This window comes from Caretta caretta, chromosome 1, assembly GCF_965140235.1.
Source record: "Caretta caretta isolate rCarCar2 chromosome 1, rCarCar1.hap1, whole genome shotgun sequence".
Classification (NCBI taxonomy): domain Eukaryota; kingdom Metazoa; phylum Chordata; order Testudines; family Cheloniidae; genus Caretta; species Caretta caretta.
Genome location: NC_134206.1, coordinates 28,988,574 through 29,009,272, shown reverse-complemented (window position 1 = coordinate 29,009,272; position 20,699 = coordinate 28,988,574). Strand labels below are relative to the sequence as shown.

At 44.7% G+C, this 20,699-nt stretch overlaps 1 protein-coding gene and 1 long non-coding RNA gene across 2 annotated transcripts; one reads left to right on the top strand and one right to left on the bottom strand.

Moving 5' to 3' along the window:
* Positions 1–261: 261 nt before the first annotated feature.
* On the bottom strand, positions 262–14,275 carry ENDOD1 (endonuclease domain containing 1). The gene is made up of 2 exons (XM_048843428.2): positions 13,843–14,275; positions 262–3,929 (listed from the first exon to the last, which is right to left on the bottom strand). Exons 1-2 carry the CDS (start codon positions 14,134–14,136, stop codon positions 2,766–2,768), a joined length of 1,458 nt encoding a protein of 485 aa, XP_048699385.2. The 5' UTR covers positions 14,137–14,275; the 3' UTR covers positions 262–2,765.
* Positions 14,276–14,364: 89 nt separating this feature from the next.
* LOC125633738 (uncharacterized) lies at positions 14,365–16,279 on the top strand. Its single transcript, XR_007355699.1, has 2 exons — positions 14,365–14,515; positions 16,100–16,279. It is a non-coding gene; the product is annotated as an uncharacterized LOC125633738 (long non-coding RNA).
* The last annotated feature ends 4,420 nt before the right edge of the window (positions 16,280–20,699 follow it).

Here is a 20,699-nt window from a genome sequence, read left to right as displayed (position 1 = left end):
TTGACAACCCTGTTTCTCCAGGGATCAGGTGCAGCATGGCAAGTAGCCGTGTAAACTTCCCCATATGACTCCACTCATATGCCTCTACCCTGACCTGGAGTGACCACCTCTACGAGTGACAGGTGGCATTGATCTCCAAGTCCATTTTCTCTATGGCCTCTCTGCTGCCAAGGTATGTTGTGCTGTTTGCTAGGAACTGGTCTGGGACACATAATTGTTCCACACAGATCCCAAAGCCAGGGTAATAACTTTCAGTCATGATTAAGCTGGGCTGGATTTGAACCAGCCAGAGTTTTTTATTCCGCTGTTAGCACCTGAGCCATCTACTCCCCCAAAATTCAGCCTGTCATTAAATAGAAGTGGTGCGAACGCTGCCACATACTGTAAGAAAGTTTTCTCAAACCCAGAACTGCTCCCAAGTAGCATGTAACAGAGCAGCCAGATTCCCCCAGCAGAGACTTTGCATAGTTATGCCCACAAATGTAAAAGCATAGAAGAGCTACATAAAAATACAGCAGAATAGTCATGCATACAAAATGCACAATGCGGGGTGGGAAGGAACTTAGAGGAGGGTCAGTGCGTGTCTCTTCTACAACTGCTTACAGCATTTGTGTGCTTGCAGATTGAATCAACAGAAGTGAATGCTGATGCAGTCAGCAAGGATCACTCTCAAGGGACAAAGCTTATACAGTAACAAGAAATCAAAACTCCTTCCCATGAGTCCCTTCCCAAGGGGAGGTGTAAGCTGAGCTGAAATTACGCCCTTGTTTACTGGGGAGCAGACAGATCGTGCCCCTGCACCATGCCCCCTTAGTATGCAGGACCACTGCATTTTGGAGTGGGGCTCGGTTGAGCTAAACTGTGACCTCCCCTGTAAAGCCCTTTGCTTAGGATCTCATCTGCTTGCTGCGGTATTCCAGATGAAGTGAGTCACCACTCACCCAGACTCCAATGGCATGCCTGCTTGGGGCTGGGGGATCTCCAGGGGGACAGAGGACAATAGGGGATGTGTCCAGCACTGTGAGGTGCACTTGTAGAGAGTCCAGGAGCTAGGGGCGAAAGTGGATGGGTATGTCCTGTCAGCAGGAGGAGGGGGCACAAGGCTGTTGTGATAAAGTGGCAGGGGCCCGGGTCCCCTCAAGCTCAATTAGCATCAAGCAGCTTGTGCTTCACACCATGTGTCACGGGGCAATTACAGTCACGTCAGCCTTTCAACCCATCACTGATGGGCTGGGGCCTCCTCCACCCTGGGGCCTCCTGCCCCTACCAGTTTTGCCTGCACCAGCACTGATGAGCTAACTTTGTGAGAGTGGCCGACCCCCCTGCTCCAAACTTACTGCAGGATGCTGCAGATCACCATTTCCCCAGCCCGATGGGCTTCTGCCTCATCCTGCTTTCCTAGCTCACCCCCAAGGACTTCCATAACCTTCCAACCTGACTTCACTGGGAATTTGGGGTGCATGAAGACCACAGGCTGGTTCCTCAGATCTGCTTCCCCTCTCACTGGATGTAGGTAGGCAGGAGACAGAACACTTGACAGGTATCAGCCAGCCTTCCTAGGGCCAAATTCTGCCACCTTGCTCACGCCAATTCATCCCTCACCCTGCAGATAGCCTCCCTGTAAGTCAACGGGTATTCTTGCAGAGTGACAGATTACTCAGCGTTAGAGTGGCAGAACCTGGTTCCTCCTCTGCCCTTTGTCATTGCATGCAAGGCCTTGCGCTGACTGTTTGTTCAGACCAACCGGGATGATAGAGTCACGTATTTGTCGCCTCAGCCTGGAGGGTTCCTTCCAGCTGAGTGGGGCTCCCAGTGCACATCACCAAAAAAAAAAAAAAAGACGAACACAACTGAGTCCCAAAACTGGCCAAGATCTCCAGATGAGTTGGCATGGAAGCATGCATTTGGGAGACTTTGGTCTGTAATCAGAGGCAATGGTTGGGGGGTTGGTTGGGGCATTAGGGTGTGATCCAAAGCCAGGTAGAAAGACTATTTTGGACTTCACTGAGCTTTGGATTGGGACCACACTGAATAAAGACCCCAGGTCTTGGATAACTGTTTGATACCAATGGTCAGTTTAAAAAGTTATGGATAGTTAAGAAAAATGGTAAATATCCCCCACACCCCACCAAGCAACTGGCAGCTGTGATTTACTCTCATTAAAGGCTGTTCCATCCATTTCAGCTGCCTTGAAAGGCCAAGAGTTGAGAATTATCAGCTAAAACATACCAGCCCAAATTCTGCCCTCAGTTCCTTCCCACGAAACCCCACTGAAGTCAATAGTGCAACTAAAAGCAGAATTAGGCTCTATGTGGTTTCTTCCCATGCAATAATCCTAGCAGAGGGGAGGGGCAGCATAAGCTCCTTATCTGCCTGCACCAACGAACACGTGCTTTTGCTGTGCCTTTGTAGCCTGGCCCGTGAACAGGTATCTGCATTTTCCTCTTTTAGTAGTGAAGGAATAATTTTGTGCTACACTCAGCGTGTCTCACAGCAGAAGCAGCTTGACATTGGCCTTGAAATCCACAGACAGCTCGTCACCCCAGTTGAAACCCTGAACACTTTACAATAAGTTGAAGTCGATTTGTAATGGAATCCCCTTTTGAAGTGCCATAGGCCCTCCATGTGACCACCAGATTGGTTTGGTGTTATTAATGTCACTGCAATAAATACCAACAAGAACTGTCAGCATTGGTCACGTATCGGAACATATTGCCCCCATTTTCTTTCACCACATCTCTGTGCAGTTCTGTTTGCCGTCCCTATCAGTCATCAGAAGAGAGCTTAGGGACAAACTTTTTGCCTAGGTGAGTAGCTAGGTAATAAAAGGCGGACATCAGGCCAGCTGTGGCATCGACAATGAGTGAGCAAGTGCCGCCAACTCCAGCAGCCATGTCTTTGAGGACGATGGGAATGGCACAGAGAGTGTCCAAGGGGAAAGCCATGATATGAAGGAAGAGTCCAACGGGGACGCTGAGAATCCTGTAGATGAGGCTCAGGGTTTTCTGGAAGATCCGGACAAAGCCCATGACGATGTTTGCTGTGACTTTGGCCATGTCCCTGGGGATGTTCAGCAGCACTGTGCTGATTTCTTTGACATAGGACATCACTCCATTCCATAAGCTGTAGAGTCCGCCCATCGCAGTGTTGCTGAGCTGCTTGACAACATACCACAGGAAATAACACGTGTATCTCACCACCTCCACCAACACATAGCCGACGATTCTCAGCAGCTTGGTGAAAGGGGTCGCAACGATGCCGGCTACTCTTCTCAGCAGGCTCCTCTCTCCGCGCTTCTCTTGGGCTCTCTGGCCTTCTCCATGTTTCCCAGCCATGGTTTGCAGTATGGACTCTTCAGACTGGATCTGGTTTATGGTTTGCAATATGGCTTCCATTTTCTCCTGGCTTTGGCTGCCTCCCCCACAGTTTCTCTTAAACAAGTGAGCTCCTGAAGGAAGCTGCTTCTCCAGCTCTTCCACAGACAGGTCTTCTATACTGTTTTCACCACTCGGGCGTTTCAGAAAGCCCACAGACCATACCTCCGGAGCATCACAGCAAGCTGCCAGCCAGAGAAACTCTGGTATGGACACCTTGTCTTTAACTCTGAGGCTGGACGGAACAGCACCTGCAACAAGATACAGGCGAGCCCCGTTTTCACAATGTGGAGCCAAAGCTTGCTCTACTATATTCTCGACATCCTTGTGCCAGCTTTCGCTGAGAGATGGAGTCATAGGGACAGCATTAGTAAGGGTGTATGTGGCTAGCTGGAAATCATCTTCATTGAGGGAACTGGGGTTTAGCTGCCCTCTCGCATAACCAGAGTCCACATAGTCTGTGGTCAGGGCTTGGTTTGCTCCAAGGTTGTTCACTGAGCCAACAGCATCAGCTTCATGCACCATTTCCTCCAAGTCATTTCCAGGATCATCTATCTGAGACACAAAAGAGAACAATTACTGGATGCGGTTTACCTTGCTGCATAATATGAAGCTACATTCAAACTATGCATGGAAATGCACATGTATCTCACCCACTGTGATGCTCAGGTCAACAGATGATATGAATCCATCCATCTATTCTATTTTTCCTGTAGCTCTTCAGATTAATAGATATATGGCCAGAAGGGATTTTGATGGTCTAGTCTGATCTCCTGCATAACACAGGCCATACCATTTCAGCCAGTAATTCCTGCATCAAGCCTATTATGTGTGGTTGAGCTGGAGTACAGTATATATTTTAGAAAGCATCCCATCTTAATTTAAAGACTCCAGATGATGGAGAATGGAGCACATCACTTGGGGACAGCAGACAGCGGACAGAGCCTGTATGTCCCCAGCTATTCTATGGGATCAGTGCTATATATGTGGTACACTCATTATTGTAAATCTTGTACTAGGAAATCTTAGCTAGTAATTCCTGTGCCAGGCATTCTTGCATGGAGTCTTACTTGGAGTGACAATGGAGTTATGCAAGCAAACTTACAAGCAGTCTGAGGAGGAACGCATAGAACGGAGCATATTCGAAGCAATGTCTGCCCTGTTCTTTCCCAGGACACAACAGCTCTATCTGTTCACCAGTCATTCTTTCTTGACACGTCCTACATCCTTCTTTTGGAAATTTAAAATGCATCGGTACAAAATCTGTCCCAAATCACTCCCTAGGCAGCCTGAGTAGCCAGGTGTCTTTTGGATTTAGACAGGCTTACTTGGGCAGGATGGTTCCAAAAATTTGTGATCTTAGCATCTTATACACGTGTTGCATCATCTTTCTCTATTTCCTTTCTTAATTGATTTATTTAAGCTATAAGTCTTGTACATAAAACATAGGAATTGCCATAGTGGATCAGATCTCTGGTCCATTTAGACCAGTATACAAAAGTGCCCAGCACCAGATGCTTCAGAAAAAAGTGCAAGAAGTTCCATGGAAAGCTGATATGGGGTAATTTGCCCGCAATCCTCCCCGAGGGTCTCACCCTTACCCTTAATAGTCAGAGATTGGCTTAAACTCAGAAGTATGAAATTTTATATTCTTTCCAAAATTTGTATTAGCATTAGCTATTACAGCAAGGTGTTCCTGTTATCCATATAAATGTCCAATCCCTCTTTGAATCTTGCTAAATTCTTGCCTCTCAGTGACATCTTGTGGCAATGACTTCCACCATCTAATTGCAGGTTATGTGAAAGTTCTTCCTTTTATAATTTTTGAATGTGCCACCTTTCAACATAATTGAATATCCCCTTGTTCTTGTGTTATGAGACAGACAGGAGAGAAGTTCCTGTTGTACCTTCTATAGGCTATTCATTATTTTATCATGTCCCCCATTATTCATCTCTCTAATGTAAACAACCCTAATCTTTTCAATCTCTCTTCATATGAGCATTTTTCCAGGCCCTTGATCATTCTTGTTGCCATTATCTGACACCCAGTAGTTCTGCAATATCCTTTTTGAGATGGGGTGACCAATACTGCACACCAATACTGCATACTGTTACAGAAGAGGCCATATGACTCATTTTGATGCATTATAATATTTTCTATATTATTCTCATCCTGTTCTTCATGTAACCTAACATCTTGTTTGCTTTTCTGATTGCAACCTTGGTCATAGGCAGAAGTCTTCACTAAGTTGTCCCCAGTATACCCAGGCCTCTTTCCTGTGCTGAATTTTGTATGTGAATGGAATGATAAAGAGACAACACATAGACTCCATCATGTGTCATTACTAAACAGTGAGGGGTACTCTATACAGAACATGTGACATGAACTTAATTTTCCAAGCACACCAGTTTGTGAATGCAAAACATCATAGTTATGAATCAGGTAGCTGTTAGAAGCTGACTATGTAGGCGGCCAATTGTCTGCGGTGGATGTGCAGCTGCAACTGCAGGATTTGGGGTTCAATTCACTTTGAACGTTTGGTCTTTTGTTCCAAGCGTAAAAATATCAGAGCAGGCAGTTTATGCTGCAGCTGGCAACACTGGCAACTGGCAACATTTCTTTCCTTGATGCCTCCCACCATTATTAATCTTTTCATGCAGCAGTTTTATTTGACACAACCGCCAGGTGCCACGAGTGCTCTCTTTCTCTTTAACAGAGCTCCAGGAAGGCTGTCTCCAGCACCATTTCAAACTCAGATACAAGCATTGTTGCAGAACTCTCGTGGGCTGTAACACAGTCAAAATGAAGCTGCGCTCATTTAGTGTGCTGACACCTATAGCTGTCTTTGGCACTTGCCTGGCCCCCATTACCAGAGTATCTGGCACCTCACAATCTTTCACGCAATCTCAATCTTCTTCAGGTCCCATCTTTCTGTGAAGCTTGAAAGCTTATCTCTTCTACCAACAGACATTGCTTCAACAAAAAAGATATTACCTCACCCCCTTTGTCTCTCTCATATCCTTCAACAATGGTACAAACAATCTTTAATGTATTTATCCTCACAACACCCCAGTGAAGGAGCTACCATTTTACAGGTAGGGAACCAGTCTAATAGGGTTGAAAGTTTAGTCTGCATGCTTACATTTTCTTTTCTTTTGGTAACCACTCTGACTTTTTGCCTATCACTTACAATCACTTAAAATCTATCTTTTGTAGTCAATAAATTTGTTTAACTGTTTATCTTTACCAGTGAGGTTGCCTGAAGTGTTTGGAAATCTGCTCAGGTTTACAAAAGCTGGTGTGTGTCCACTTTCCATTGATGACATGGTGAACCAATTAATAAACTTGCGCTGCTTGTCTTGAGCAGTGCAAGATGGTATATTCCTGAGGTACAAGGCTTGGAGCTGGGGGGATTTGACTGGTGCCTTTCTCTGTGTGATTCATGAGCGGCTCTGGGAACATTCATGCGATCTAGCTGGGTGTGGGGCTCCACATGAGGTTGTGCTGAGTGATCACAGCGCCTGGAAGAGTTTGCTGCTTGTCACTAGCAAAACATTGTGAGAGACAGCCCAGGCTGGAGAGTTAAGGGGGCACAGCGGTCCCACTGTCCCAGGCTGCACGCCAGGGATCTCGTCCTGATCCAAAGTGAAATAAGGCTACTTTAATGCTGAATAACAGCATCCACACAGGGGATTTAATACAGTTTAACAAATCCACTTCAAAGTCACACATTCAGTTAATTTGCAAAAAGAAAAGGAATACTTGTGGCACCTTTTCCTTTTCTTTTTGCGAATACAGACTAACACGGCTGTTACTCTGAAATCAGTTAATTTGGTTTAACTTTCCTGGATGTTCCTGTGTATATAAGCCCATAGGGACTTTCCCAGGGTCACACAGGAAGCTGTGGCAGATCAGGGAATTGAACCAGTGCCTGCTAGCACCCGAACCACTAGACCATCCTTCTTCTCTATAAATATATTCCATTAAAAATCCTGACTGCTGGATCACTGCGCATCACATGGCTAACCAACCGTGATAAATGAAGGGTGAGGGGATCTCCCTTTTATGGACACCAGCCAGCCAGTAGCTATAAAATCCCTCTGAGTAGTTGTTCTCTAATTGCTCTACCTGTAAAGGGTTAAAAAGTTTCACAACTATGCATAGGTAAAAGGAAGTGAGTGGGCACCTAGCCAAAAGAGCCAATGGGAAGGCTAGAACTTTTTAAAATTGAAACAAGACTCCCCTTTTGTTTGTCTGTGGTTGTTCTCCCAGAGAGAAGGGACAGAGCAGCTGTGCTGTAAGAAGCTTTGGGCCAGGTATGAAAAATCATCAGTATCATACCTAGAAACTACTAATTTAAAACCCCAGATATATAAGTAGATCAGGAAATGTCTAGGAAGACATGATTAGATTTTTTTATTTTTATTTTTTATGGCTTGTGGATGCTTTTGAGCTAACCCCAGGTGCTTTTGTTTTGCTTGTAACCTTTAACCTGGACCTCAAGAAACTATTCTTGATGCTTAATCCTTGTAGTTGCTCTTTTTAAATCGAGCAGTAGCCTAAGTTCCCAGATGTATTTTCTTCCTTTTGTTTTTTTAATAAAATGTACCTCTTTTTAAGAACAGAATTGGATTTTTGTGTGCTAAGAGGTTTGTGCACGTGTTGTTTAATTAGCTGGTGGCAACAGCTGATTTCTTGTGTTTTCTTTCTCAGGTCTTCCCCGGAGAGGGGGTGAAAGGGTTTGAGGGTACCTCATAGGAAGGAATTCCCAAGTGCGCCTTCCTGGGTTCTCAAAGGGGTTCTGCACTTGGGTGGTGGTACCATCTACCCATCCAAGGTCAGAGAAAAGCTGTAACCTTGGAAGTTTAATACAAGCCTGGAGTGGCAAGTATTAATTTTTAGACTCCTTGCAGGCCCCCACCAGTGCCAGAATTGCCAAAGTGGGGAATTAGCCTTGACATGTTTTTTTGTTGTTGTTTGGTTTTGGTTTTGGTTTTTTGCGGTAACACTTTTTAACCCTTTATAGGTAGAGGAATTAGAGAACAGCTACTCAGAGGGATTTCATAGCGACTGGCTGGCTGGGTGCCCGTAAAAGGGAGCTACCCCCTCCCCCTTCATTTATCACACCAACAGTGGAGGCTATTGACATTCCCTTTATGTCACATCCGATTACTACCTCTGTGCTACTCTTGGCAAATATTCCTCATACCTCCCTGAAGAAGCAGACATGGTACACTGGAGGAGACAAGTGAAGTTCCAAGTTACATTATGATCTATTGCAAAATATCCTGGGATAACCCTTAGTCACTCCAGAGTGAAAAAAGGTTGCTGTGTGATATACTTCATTATGTCTGTGTGTGCATCTATGCACATAACTGTGTTCATGCATGTTTCACGGTCATGTCTGGGTGCGTATGGCTGTGTCCATATCACTCATGAAATGACTTTGATGATAACTGGTGTCACCACTTTTCTAGATGTGCTAGAGGGCCGTGTGCTGTGCCGATTCCCTTAGGAGCCCCAGTCTGACTCAGCATCGCACAGAGCAATCTCTAATATCATCACTATTCGTCTTCACTTTCTACCTGCATGACTCATTGACAGAGCCGGTGCTAGGCAGAAGCAGACAAAGCAATTGCTTAGGGCCCCGAGCAACTCAACGGGGCCCCTTATTTGCTTTTTATTATGTGTTTTGTGTGTGTGGAAGCCCCCAATGGGCTAGCACCACCTCTGCTCGCTGCTGCACCTTTGTTTGCTTATTTCTGGAGAGACAGAGGTCTGGTCTGCAGTGCACTACAGCCCTATAATGGTAAAATTATGTCACTCAGGGGTGTGAAAAATCCACCAAACCTGCCGACACAGCTACAGCCTCTCGGGGAGGTGGATGAAGTACACTGGTGGGAAAGCTCTCTCCCATCGGCGTAGAGCGTCTTCATTAAAGTGCTACGTGGCTGTGCAGCTGCAACATTTTAAGTGTAGACTTGCCCAGACAGTTGTAGAAAAATCCACTCACTTGCTCCTCAGTGTTTTGATTCTTAGAACTGATTTCCCAATTACAGGTTTATTTGCCAATTGTGGAAGGTGTGTTTCTCCACTTCCTGTCCTAAACAACCGTGTAATGTTGCCACACAGTAGTAATCAGTTGCTTTCTTCCACCATGGAGGTGGCTGCATTTCAGTGATTGTTGAATGGGATGCCTGTGTATATGGTAGCTGTAAAGTGAAAAACCAGGTATGTGATGATATAATTAAAGACTGTATCATGATGCATGCGTACAAAGCAGGGTGGGTGTGTATTAAAGTTGCACAGGCAACTTAAATTCTGGCCTTTCCTAACTTTTGAGTATTTGACTTTGCAACCTTTAACACTTTATTTAGTACATTATGTAATGTATGGGGGTACCACCTAGCGGAGTCAACTAGGACAGGGTCCTATTGTGCTAGACACTGTATAAACATATAGTTAATGACATCCCCTGCCCCAGAAAACTTATAGTCTAAAACCCAAGACATAATAGGAGGATGAAACAAGTGAGCAAGGAGGGGAGGACAGGGGAACAAAAATAATAGGGTGCTTTTGCATTGCCTAGTTATGTGCAGAATTTATAGCAAGATCTTGTTGTGCTTTAATGGCAAATACCATGAGAATTGCTTCTGTACTACACTGCAATCCCTTCTCAGGCACAGCTCCCACCAATGTCAAAGATCAGATCCTTGGAGCTACGTTAAAGCATTGCTTTTCAAGGATTTCCATAGATAAGGCTTTTTGTCTGGCAATCTCTGCTCCTTGATTAAGCTGTTGTTGGTATTAAGGAGTCTGCTTTGTCTATATTGACCTAGATCCATATTTGTGTTTAAATGGTCCAGTCTTTTAAATAGGAACAACAGTTTTGTTTTAGGGAACACTTGGAGATTGAAAACTAAAAGCAAAACAAAACAACAAGCAAAAGTGAAGGGAATGGGCCTTTTAAATACAGCAAATGGATCTGGTTAGACAGAGAATGCAAACTGGATTTCTCTGGTCTAGCACATTTCACAGCAGCTCAGTACAGGGAAGGAAAATCTAAAGCTCCCCCTTTATCTCACATCATCATTGATCAAAATCAAGCAGGGCTCACTGGGGCCAGATTCTGATCTCCCAGACACTGATGCAAAGTTGGAATAACTCCATTGCAGTCAATGGTGTTACACTGTGTGAAGTCAGAGCAGCTAAGAGGGATAGGCATGTTAGTCTGTATCCACAAAAACAACGAGTTTCAGAGGAACAGCCGTGTTAGTCTGTATTCGCAAAAAGAAAAGGAGTACTTGTGGCACCTTAGAGACTAACCAATTTATTTGAGCATGAGCTTTCGTGAGCTACAGCTCACTTCATCAGATGTTTACCGTGGAAACTGCAGCAGACTTTATATACACACAGAGAATATGAAACAATACCTCCTCCCACCCCACTGTCCTGCTGGTAATAGCTTATCTAAAGTGATCAACAGGTGGGCCATTTCCAGTGAGAAAACCTGGATTTGTGCTGGAAATGGCCCAAAGTGAGAAAACCTGGATTTGTGCTGGAAATGGCCCACCTGTTGATCACTTTAGATAAGCTATTACCAGCAGGACAGTGGGGTGGGAGGAGGTATTGTTTCATATTCTCTGTGTGTATATAAAGTCTGCTGCAGTTTCCACGGTAAACATCTGATGAAGTGAGCTGTAGCTCACGAAAGCTCATGCTCAAATAAATTGGTTAGTCTCTAAGGTGCCACAAGTACTCCTTTTCTTTTTGCAAAAACAACGAGGAGTCCAGTGGCACCTTAAAGACTAACAGATTTATTTGGGCATAAGCTTTTGTGGGTAAAACACCACTTTATTTCAAGCCCTGATTTTTAAGTATACAGTAGAACCTCGGAGTTATGAACACCAGGGTTACCAACTGACCAGTCAACCACACACCTCATTTGGAACCAGAAATATGCAATCAGGCAGCAGAGACAAAAAAATTTTAAAAAGCAAATACTGTATAGTACAGTACTGTGTTAAACCTAAACTACTACAAAAATAAAGGGAAAGTGTTAAAAAAAAAAAGATTTGACAAAGTAAAGAAACTGTTTCTGTGTTTAATTTACGATGGTTAAAAGCAGCATTTTTCTTCTGCATAGTAAAGTTTCAAAGCTGTATTAAGTCAATGTTCAGTTGTAAACTTTTGAAAAAACAACCATAACCATTTGTTTAGAGTTACAAACAACCTCCATTCCCGAGGTGTTCATAACTTTGAGGTTCTACTTATTATAAAATAGTGACTGTCCAAGGTAATTCAGTGTAGAATGTGCAGGGATGCAGTGGTTTCTCAAATTGCTGCACTTGCTCAGGAATGACAGGCCTATAATCGGGACTGATGAGAAGAGGGGACCAAGGGGAAGACCCCTGTGAACGTGACTAGATTTTTGAAACAGGAAACTAACTATTGCAGCAAGGAAGTTTTAGCAGCTGGGGGTGAGGCCAGTCACTGAGTGCCAAGGAGGTTTGGCTGCTGAGTCGTGGATGTGTGTTTGGGGAGGGCGTGGGTGGCTGGGGGAAGGGAATAAGAGGGTTGACAGTTGGGTGCAGGAACAAATTCAAGGTGCTTAGTGTGAGGTATGTAGGAGGCCTGGGTGCTTGGAAGAGAACACAGGGAGATATGGCATCTGGAAGTAAGGGTCAGGCTGGGTACGCTTGTGCCTGGCTGGTGCAGGAGGGCTCGGCAGCTGGGAAGGGCACCTTCCTTGTCGCTGGGTTCTGCTGCCTATGTGACACATTTGGCAGATGATGTTCTCTTGTCTAGGTCCTTTTGTGCCTACAGCTATTAAAGATTCCTATGCATTATTCAGCTTGGTAATTACATGGCTTTTAAAAGGCTTTTCTCTTTTTCAGATGGCAGGTGGCCACCTTTGACAGGCATTTGCATAAAATGGAACAATGCTAGATGAACAGCCAACAATGAACACCCGCTACAGTGACAGAGAGGAAGGAGGAGCTTGTGGCTAAGACAGGGACTCAGGTCAGCCAGGGGTGCTGGAACAGTTTTTATAGTGGGGTTGCTGAGAGCCATTTAACCAAATTGCAAACCCTGTTTAGAATGGAAACCACTTCAAGCCCTAGTTCCAGCATCTATAAGGAGAGCTGGGTTCAATTCTAGTTCTTTCAGTGTGACTTTGGGCAAGTCACTCAGTCTCTGTGAGCCTCAGTTCCTCATCTGGAAAATGAGGAAAATAGCAAGTCCCTTTGTATATTTCGATTGTAAGCTCTTTGGGGCAGGGACCGTCTCTTACTGTATGTCTGTACAGTGCCTAGCACAAAGGATCCATGATTTTAGATGGGGCCTTTTAGACTAGGTGCTACTCTAGTACAAACAATAATCGTCAGTGCTAAGTGGTCACCCTTAATATGCTCCAGTTTTGCTTTAGCTGAATAGATCAGGTTACTTCAGTATGTGCAGTATTACCCTACACTTACTAGTGAAATACCTTGAATACTGCAAATATCAAAGTAAAGTTCTTCAGCTCTCTTAGGCCACTGGTAAGGATTTAAGGGTGAACGCTATAACATAACAACCCTAAGGAGTCAGCTAAACATGCAAAGTGGCAGTATAGACAAGACCAACTGACACTCAGATAACATTTTTTTTAACTGAATTCTCCTGCCTTGACTGAAAACTTTCATATTGCAGGGCACTATGCTACACCTCTCTTTCCAGCTACAGTATCCACAACAGAGGGACACAAAGAACTGCCATAGCGTCAATTGTGTGAATCACAAATGTGGGTTTCATTCCAGTGCAATGAAGTTAATGAGCTCTTATCAGCTACTGGATCGGTGTTGGCAATAGAACAAACATCAACTTGTCACTGAAACTTTTAACTGTATTAGCCACCTCCCTCTGTGTTGTGTAATAGCTACCAGGTAGCTAGCTGGATAGTTTGCAGTGTTATGGTCGTGTTGGTCCCAGGATCCCAGAGAGACAAGGTAGGTGAGAGAATATCTTTTATTGGACCAACTTCTGTTAGTGGAAGAGAGAAGCTTCTGAGCTTCACAGAGCTCTGACAGACCTGAAGAAGACCTCTGTGAAGCTTGAAAGCTTGTATCTTCCACTAACAGCAGCTGGGCCAATAAAAGATATTACCTCATCCACCTTGTCTCTCTCAGGTAGATAGACAGATCTGGTGGTTTAAAGTGTGAAATCCTTCCTTTTCTTTCTCTTTTTCTTATTCCATTTTGAATGCAATGCCTTTCAGTTTTCATTGTAAGCACTTTGGGACAAGAGACCATGGATTTGTCCAGGGTTGAACCCAAGAATAAATACTATTTCTAATACATTAGTGTCTAGAAGGATTTCACAGCTCCCTGACTTCTTTGCAAAATTCCACCCCCAACAGCCCAGGATAAAGACATGCCTTAACTCTTGAGAAGATTTGCTTGACAGCTATTGGGGAAATTGACTTACCTGCGGTTCAACCATCCAGCTCTCCTCCCCTCTCTGAGCTGCTTTTGTGTATTTAAAAGCAGAATAAAGAGGGGTCTTGTCCTCCATGCTGTAGAGCGTTGCAAAGCGTGGCTCTTTGTTGTACTGCTGACAGATTTTCACATGGAAAGACTCTGTAAATCCTTCTGGTGGGGTTTCTCCATAAAAGAACTCATTGCATTCAGCAAAGCCAGCTTCATCCACTCCAACAACCCTGCCCTGGGAAAAGCCAGGGAAAGCAAAGATGCAAAGTGAAAATAAAATTGACATCTTCATGGTCCACTGCCTGGAACTGAGAGAAGCCCTGTCTGTCTCTGCTGGATATGTGCAGGACCTGTGCTCTGCGTAATGCACTGCAGTGAAGCCAGAAAGCAACTGGAATCTGGGTGTACTGTACAAGGGAAATGAAATATGAAACCGCAGCCGTTCCCTGCAGGGAGTGAGAGCTTACTGCATAGAGCGCATTATGAAACTGAACACGTGCAGGGCTCTGCTGACACACGCCACACAAACAAATTACATCGGCACCAGGAGATCGCTCCCAACACTCAGAGCTCAGGGGTAATTCGGTGCAGGAGGGAGCTCGATAACTGTTCTGGTTTCTTTGTTGCCCATCATCAGCTGACCAGGCCGGATCGCTGCTCAGAGCCACAGAGTGAGTGGAGAAGGAATTCTTTCTGGGGTTCCAAAGGGGCTGGGGCAGTTCACTGTAATGCCAACCCCAGCACCCCTGAGAGGGGGTAGGTAGCATGTCCTCTCCAGCCACCTGCTGGCTAATGTGTAGAGAGTTAGCAGGGTCTTGGCACTACCTGGAGCCGACTTCTCTTTGCCATTTTCGGGATGGCTATCTCTCAAAAGCTACTAGTTACCTGTGAGTATCATGCTCCCCAGCCATGTTGTGCATGGCTCTGACGTAGGGTCACAGGAAGAGGTGACCTCCCTCTCCCCTTTTGCACCTATGCAAGGTGAACCACAGTCACTAGCCCTTAATGCTGAAAAGCCTCAGGCCCAAAGGTCTCACCTGACCTTTGCAGACCAGGACTGATTAACCAAAGGCAGAAATGCAAGAGAGTGAGAGTTGTGGGTGCTCAGCATCTCTGAAATCAGGCCCCTTTAAGGATCTCATGTTGGACACACCAGAATTAAGGGACCCATAATCAATGGCTACTTTTGAATATTTTGGCCGAATCTGCGAAAATGGTATTTAATGGGAAAACAAACTGGAATGAAGGCCATTCATCACTGTCTGTCGTGATTTCATCTGTCCAATGGGTATCTGTATATGGCACGTTGGTCAGTCCCATTTTTGCCTTGTGTGGTCAACTGGGTAAAGGGGGAGACTGTCCTAACAATGCTTCCATTGGAATCTCCCTGTCACTGCTGGGGCACTGAAGGGCTTACAACAAGAGAGGAATGCAAATAACTGTAGCCCCATAGCATCCATTCTGTAAGGCTGAGAGGGAGCAGGTCAAATCCATCTGCAGCTGAAGAAGTGGCTTTTGATGAGAGGGGCAATGGCTGACAGGTAGGAAAAGGAAAGGTTTGGGAGCATGACAAGAGATGCACAGAACTGAAAGAGAAGACTAAGTATGGCATGTTGACACGAAGTGTGACCACCTGGCTAGGAGGGTGGTGGAAATAGAGAGAAAAGTGGAAGAAGGTGAAACAAGACTGCCTGCAGGCAAGGAGGCAGAATCAGATGCAGCATCAGACTGGTCGTTTTCAGAACAGTGGGCATAGAGAACATCAGGTGAGACTCAAGACAATGTATGCTTTCCTGCTGGGGGAGATGGATGGACATGGTCAAGTCTATTGGTAAGTCCCTCACCAAGACATCAATAGCATACAGATTAGATCCCACTTATATAATATTTTATGTTGTTATAGCAACCTCCAAACAAGGATCTCAAAGCACCTAAACCTCACAATCTTCCTATGAAGAAGAGAAGGATTAGCCCATTTTACAGAGGGGGAAACTGAGCCATAGAGAGGCTAAAGTGGCTTGCTCAATGTCACACAGGAAATCTGTGGAAGAGCTGAGAATAGCCCAGCTTTAATGATGAGCTTCACCTACAAGGCTTCCCTTACACAGGGAGATGACGTCAGGAGCAGTACCAAAGCAGGAAAATCTATTGGCACCTTTACTGTGATTTTGTCCAGTGGGGGAGCCAGAGGTAGGCTGAGAAAACAGTCTAAAGAACAACAGAAAATGTAGTAAATGGGTTTGTTTTGTTTTCAGAGATATGCCTGGTTACCCAACCCTGACAGAAAGTGTTAGTCACACTCAGGAGAGATCATGGAAAAAGCGAATGCAGATACCACTGGCCTGAGCCCAGAAAAGCAGAGAATCGGCTTCAGCTCAAAACCTGGATAGAAAATCTGTGAAAAAGTACCTGGGAAATAAAGAACTGAAACCAGACATGAGGTGTCAGAGTTTGATTAAATGTCAGGCTTATATGTATACAGGTGGCACAGGGTAACATTTTCACAAGCGCCTAAGGAGCCTAACTCCTATTTTCACTGGGCACCCAAGTGCCTAAGTCACTTTTGAAAATGGAATGTAGGCTCCTAAGTTACTTTGGTGCTTCTGAAAATGTTACCCCTAATCAAGGATGAATTATATAGGCTTCCGTACAAAACCCCCCGAGGGAGGGTGCCGAGGGAGGTGATGGGAAGGGATGACAAAAAAGACTAGCTGACATGAACAGGCCTATTAGTTGTTCTCCAGAGTCTCGGCTTTCATTTAAAAAGCCTTTAGCTGAACTGGTTGCGAAGAAAACTGTGAACATGTGACCTGAGTGTAACTGATGCAGAGACGACGTCTGCATGAGTTTGCAGAGAGTGTGAACTGCCCCGTTCATTTCAATGGACACTAACTATATGCCGGTGATGATGTCAACGTTGTCAATTAATTCACTACTCAACAAAGCATGGAAGGAAGGCAAGGAAGTATCATACAAGGAAAAGCAACACAATCTACTCTGTGGTCTTACGTCAACCTAACTATGGAAGTGTCTGCACTTATATTTCATACCAGCTGACGAAACAACTGCTATGCCAACTTAATAACTCCATTTCATGAGCAGCATAGAGTCAAAGTCGATGTAGTTAGGTTGACGCAGTGTCAGTGTAAACACTGCATTGCTTATGTCGACTGTTACTGGCTTTCAGGAGCCGTCCCACAGTGCCTCACACTGACAGTACAATCAATACACTCCTAGTGAGGACGCACACTGCTGATGCAAGGAGCAAAGTGTAGATATGCACAAGCAACATAATTACTGTGGTGGCTGTATGCCAACGTAAGTTAGGTCGACTTAATTTTGTAGTGTAGACATGGCCTAAGTAACTGCTCATTTTGAGGAGGCCTTACACAGAGGACATAACTGGATTCCTTATCCCAAAAGAGAGGCTCCGCTTTCTAAAATTTGGGGAATGCTGATGTGCAATTTGTTTTAGTACTAGGATATCTGTTGTGTTCCCTGATTGTGGAGCCATATGTTTGTTTCCTGTGTGTAAGACAAACAAACTCAGTTAAATAACCCACAAGGCAAGAGGTATTCCTTTTTTACAGAGAGTCTGATTGGCTCTATAGCGCCAGTCTGATCCTGCATTCTCAGGCCCCACACGTACCTCATTAGGGCTTCAGACTTTCAGTTTTAACTGATAAGCACTGATAACACACCCCCAAGCCAAAAATGAAATTGGGGGTTATCCAGGAAACACGTGAAAAACATGAGAAATGTTTATTTGTATCTAAGAGCTTGTCGAGAAAGACCAGTAATTCATACTATGAGGGTGTGATTTTTAAACAGCACAAACATGCTGCGCATTACTTGGTCTGTGTGGACCCTGCTGGTGCACATTAAAGGTTCCCTCGTGCACTTTAACATAGTGCTGTTACAACTCATTGCAGGACATCTAACGAGAAAGCCCCCAAACCCCCAGTTTGGGGATACTGACATAAAACTCAAAAATTGCTTAAAAATACCCCCCCAAATGAAATTGATAACCCCTGTAAAATAAAGTATTATACCCAAACTAATGTTTCTAAGAAAAAGGACATCTCTCAAAGTTTGGACAAAATGAAAGGGAAGGGCTTAAAAAATCCAAACCCCTTGGCAACAGCAATGCTGCCTGGCTTGCTTTCCTTCATTCCCAAAATGAGCTTCTCATCTTTCTTTCTCTGTCTCGACTGGCCATGAATTTGTCTCAGATAGTTTATTTTTTATTCCCTGATTTTAAACCCATCTAGTCCAGCTGTTTACTGGAGCACACTCAACTCTGACTGCTTTTCAGACCTGCCACCCCTTCTCCCCTTGAGATTACTGCATGGGGCCCAGCCCTCTATATTTTTTGTTACAACTTGAGCAGAGAAAAATTGGGGGAGGAGAAGAGACCAAGGGCCAAATGCCCAGTTGGTGCATTCCATTTACTTGAGATACAGCAGTTGCAAATTTGGCCCTGCTTGTGGATAGTGCACATGCCCTCAGGGTGTCAGAGGGCACCTGTACCTGCATGTTCATTGTCTCCTGGGTGTGGGGGAAGGAGCCTTTATTAAAATTAGGCTCGTAGCAGAACTTGGGAAAAAATATTTTTGTAAAATAATATCAGCCCCCCGCCAGCTGAGCAAACCAGGAATGTAGCAGGATGCATTCTGCTCCCACTGTTATGCACCACAGAAATCTGCTCAGACTCCACTGGTTAGGTAATGCCATTTATTTATGTTCCCTCCACCAACACCTATAAAGTTTTGTGTGGATGTATTATTTACTGCAGCCCTTGTATCATCAGCCTGCTCCCCCAGGCCCAAGAGAAGAAGAGCGCTCCCTTCCTTGAGATCTGACTGAAATGAATTTGGATTCAGCTAGATGTGCTCCTGCCCCCTCAGCACTTCCTGTACTTTTTAATCTATCCTCAATTTATGGGCTAATTAATCCTCTAGCACCCACCCCTCAACTTGATTAGCTAATTGCATCCCAATCCCTAATCAGATTGCTCTGTGGGGTCTAATTAGTGCCAGAGTGATCAGAGGGTTGGCTCATTGGCTAGCTTTGAGCACTTATAAGGAGTAAAAGGACTTTGGGTGGTGATGGTACTAAAGGGATTTGGGAGGTGGAAGTAGCAGAGATTATAAACTCTTTGGAGGTAGAGCGGTGGTTTTTCAAACTGGGGTATGCATAGCTCTAGGAGTACACAAGCTGTCGTCAGAGGGCATGAGAGAAAAATCCTGTAATGACGGACAGTGCCTTTCATTCAGAAAGACTTGGCAATCTAATCATAGGTATAGTATGACCCTACTGCAGATGGAGGTACGTGGTAGACTACAATATTTGGAAAGGGGTATGCAGCCTAAAAAGCTTGAAAACCACTGGGGTAGAGGCTATTTACTCTGTGTTTGTACAGACCTTAGTATAGTGAGGTCCTGACTGGTTGAGAGCACACTTAGGCCTTGTCTACACTACGGGGGGGAGATCGATCTAAGTTATGCAACTACGATCTAAGTTACGCAAGTGAGCTGAAGTCAACGTACTTAGATCTACTTACCTCAGGGTCCACACTACGCTATGTCGATGGGAGACGCTATCCCATCGACTCCCCTTGCGCTTCTCGTTCAGGTGGAGTACAGGAGTCGACGGGAGAGCGATCTGCGGTCGATTTAGCAAGTCTTCACTAGACCTGCTAAAGCGACTGTCGATGCATCGATCACCACGTTTTAAGTGTAGACAAGCCCTTAGAAGTAGTGGAGCATGTTGGCTGAGGCACCTGAGCAGAGGGCTGAGCTGGGCTAGGATGTGACTTGGGGAAAAAAACATCTTTTATTTTGAATTGGAATTCAGATGTATGTTATTCTGGAGCATTTTGCTTGTATGTTGTCTATCTTCTGTTGTGGGTCTGTTTTCTTGTCTGGTTAGATACTAACTAGCCTTTTGGGGGCAGGGACAGCATTTTCTTATGGGTTTGTACGACTAGCACAATCGGGCCTGATCCTGATTGGGCCTTTGCTCACTATCATAATCTACATATGTAATATAATAAATCTTGAATAATTAATAAAACCCATAATTAGCATTATTCGTGACTTGATCACAGTCTGTAAGTGCCTACCCGGGTAGGTAGATTTCAGATAGAAGAAGAATCTTCAATCTAGCAGACAAAGGTATAACAAGATCCAGTGGCTGGGAGCTGAAGCGAGACAAAGTCAGACTGGAAATACAGTGCAGAGTTTTACCAGTGAGGGTAATTAGCCACTGGAACAATTTAGTGTGGGACCTGGTGGATTCCCCATCATTTGCAGTCTTTAAGGCTGAGTAACTTTCTAAAAAAATTGGTTGTGGCTCAGCCAGAAGTTATGGGCTTAACACAGGAATCACTAGGTGAAACTCTGTGGCTTATATTACCTGGGAGGCCAGACTAGATGATGTGATGGTCCATTTTGACCTTAAAATCTATTTAGGAGATTCAGACTCCAGATACTTTACTTCAGTGTATTGCTATTATGTATTTGTTTGTTTGTTGTTTTATTTGATTACAAAAGTGCCAACCAAGACTGAGGCCCCACATAAACACATAGGAAGACCCAGTCCTTTACCATGTAAATAGACAAGAGAGAAATGGGAGGAGGGGAAATAGAGGCACAGAGGTGGTATGATTTTCTCATCTCAGAAGAGAGGGTGTGAGATTAGTAAAACCTGAGAAAACAAACCAGTCTGGCACTCTGCAGATGCTTTAATCAGCAGGCATGTCGTTAACCACACCCTGGGATTGCCGGCCTATTTGGTAATGTAACTATATTTTGGGGTGCGGTGGGGAGTGGGGGGAGGGGCAAAGAATCTGTC

What these genes read in the sequence shown, in the direction of transcription:
- ENDOD1 (XM_048843428.2), bottom strand. Translation starts at nt 14,136, where the DNA reads ATGAAGATGTCAATTTTATTTTCACTTTGCATCTTTGCTTTCCCTGGC. An exon ending in GCTGGATGGTTGAACCGCAG is followed by an intron (nt 3,930 to 13,842) that starts GTAAGTCAATTT and finishes TTTGTGTCTCAG; the next exon opens with ATAGATGATCCTGGAAATGA.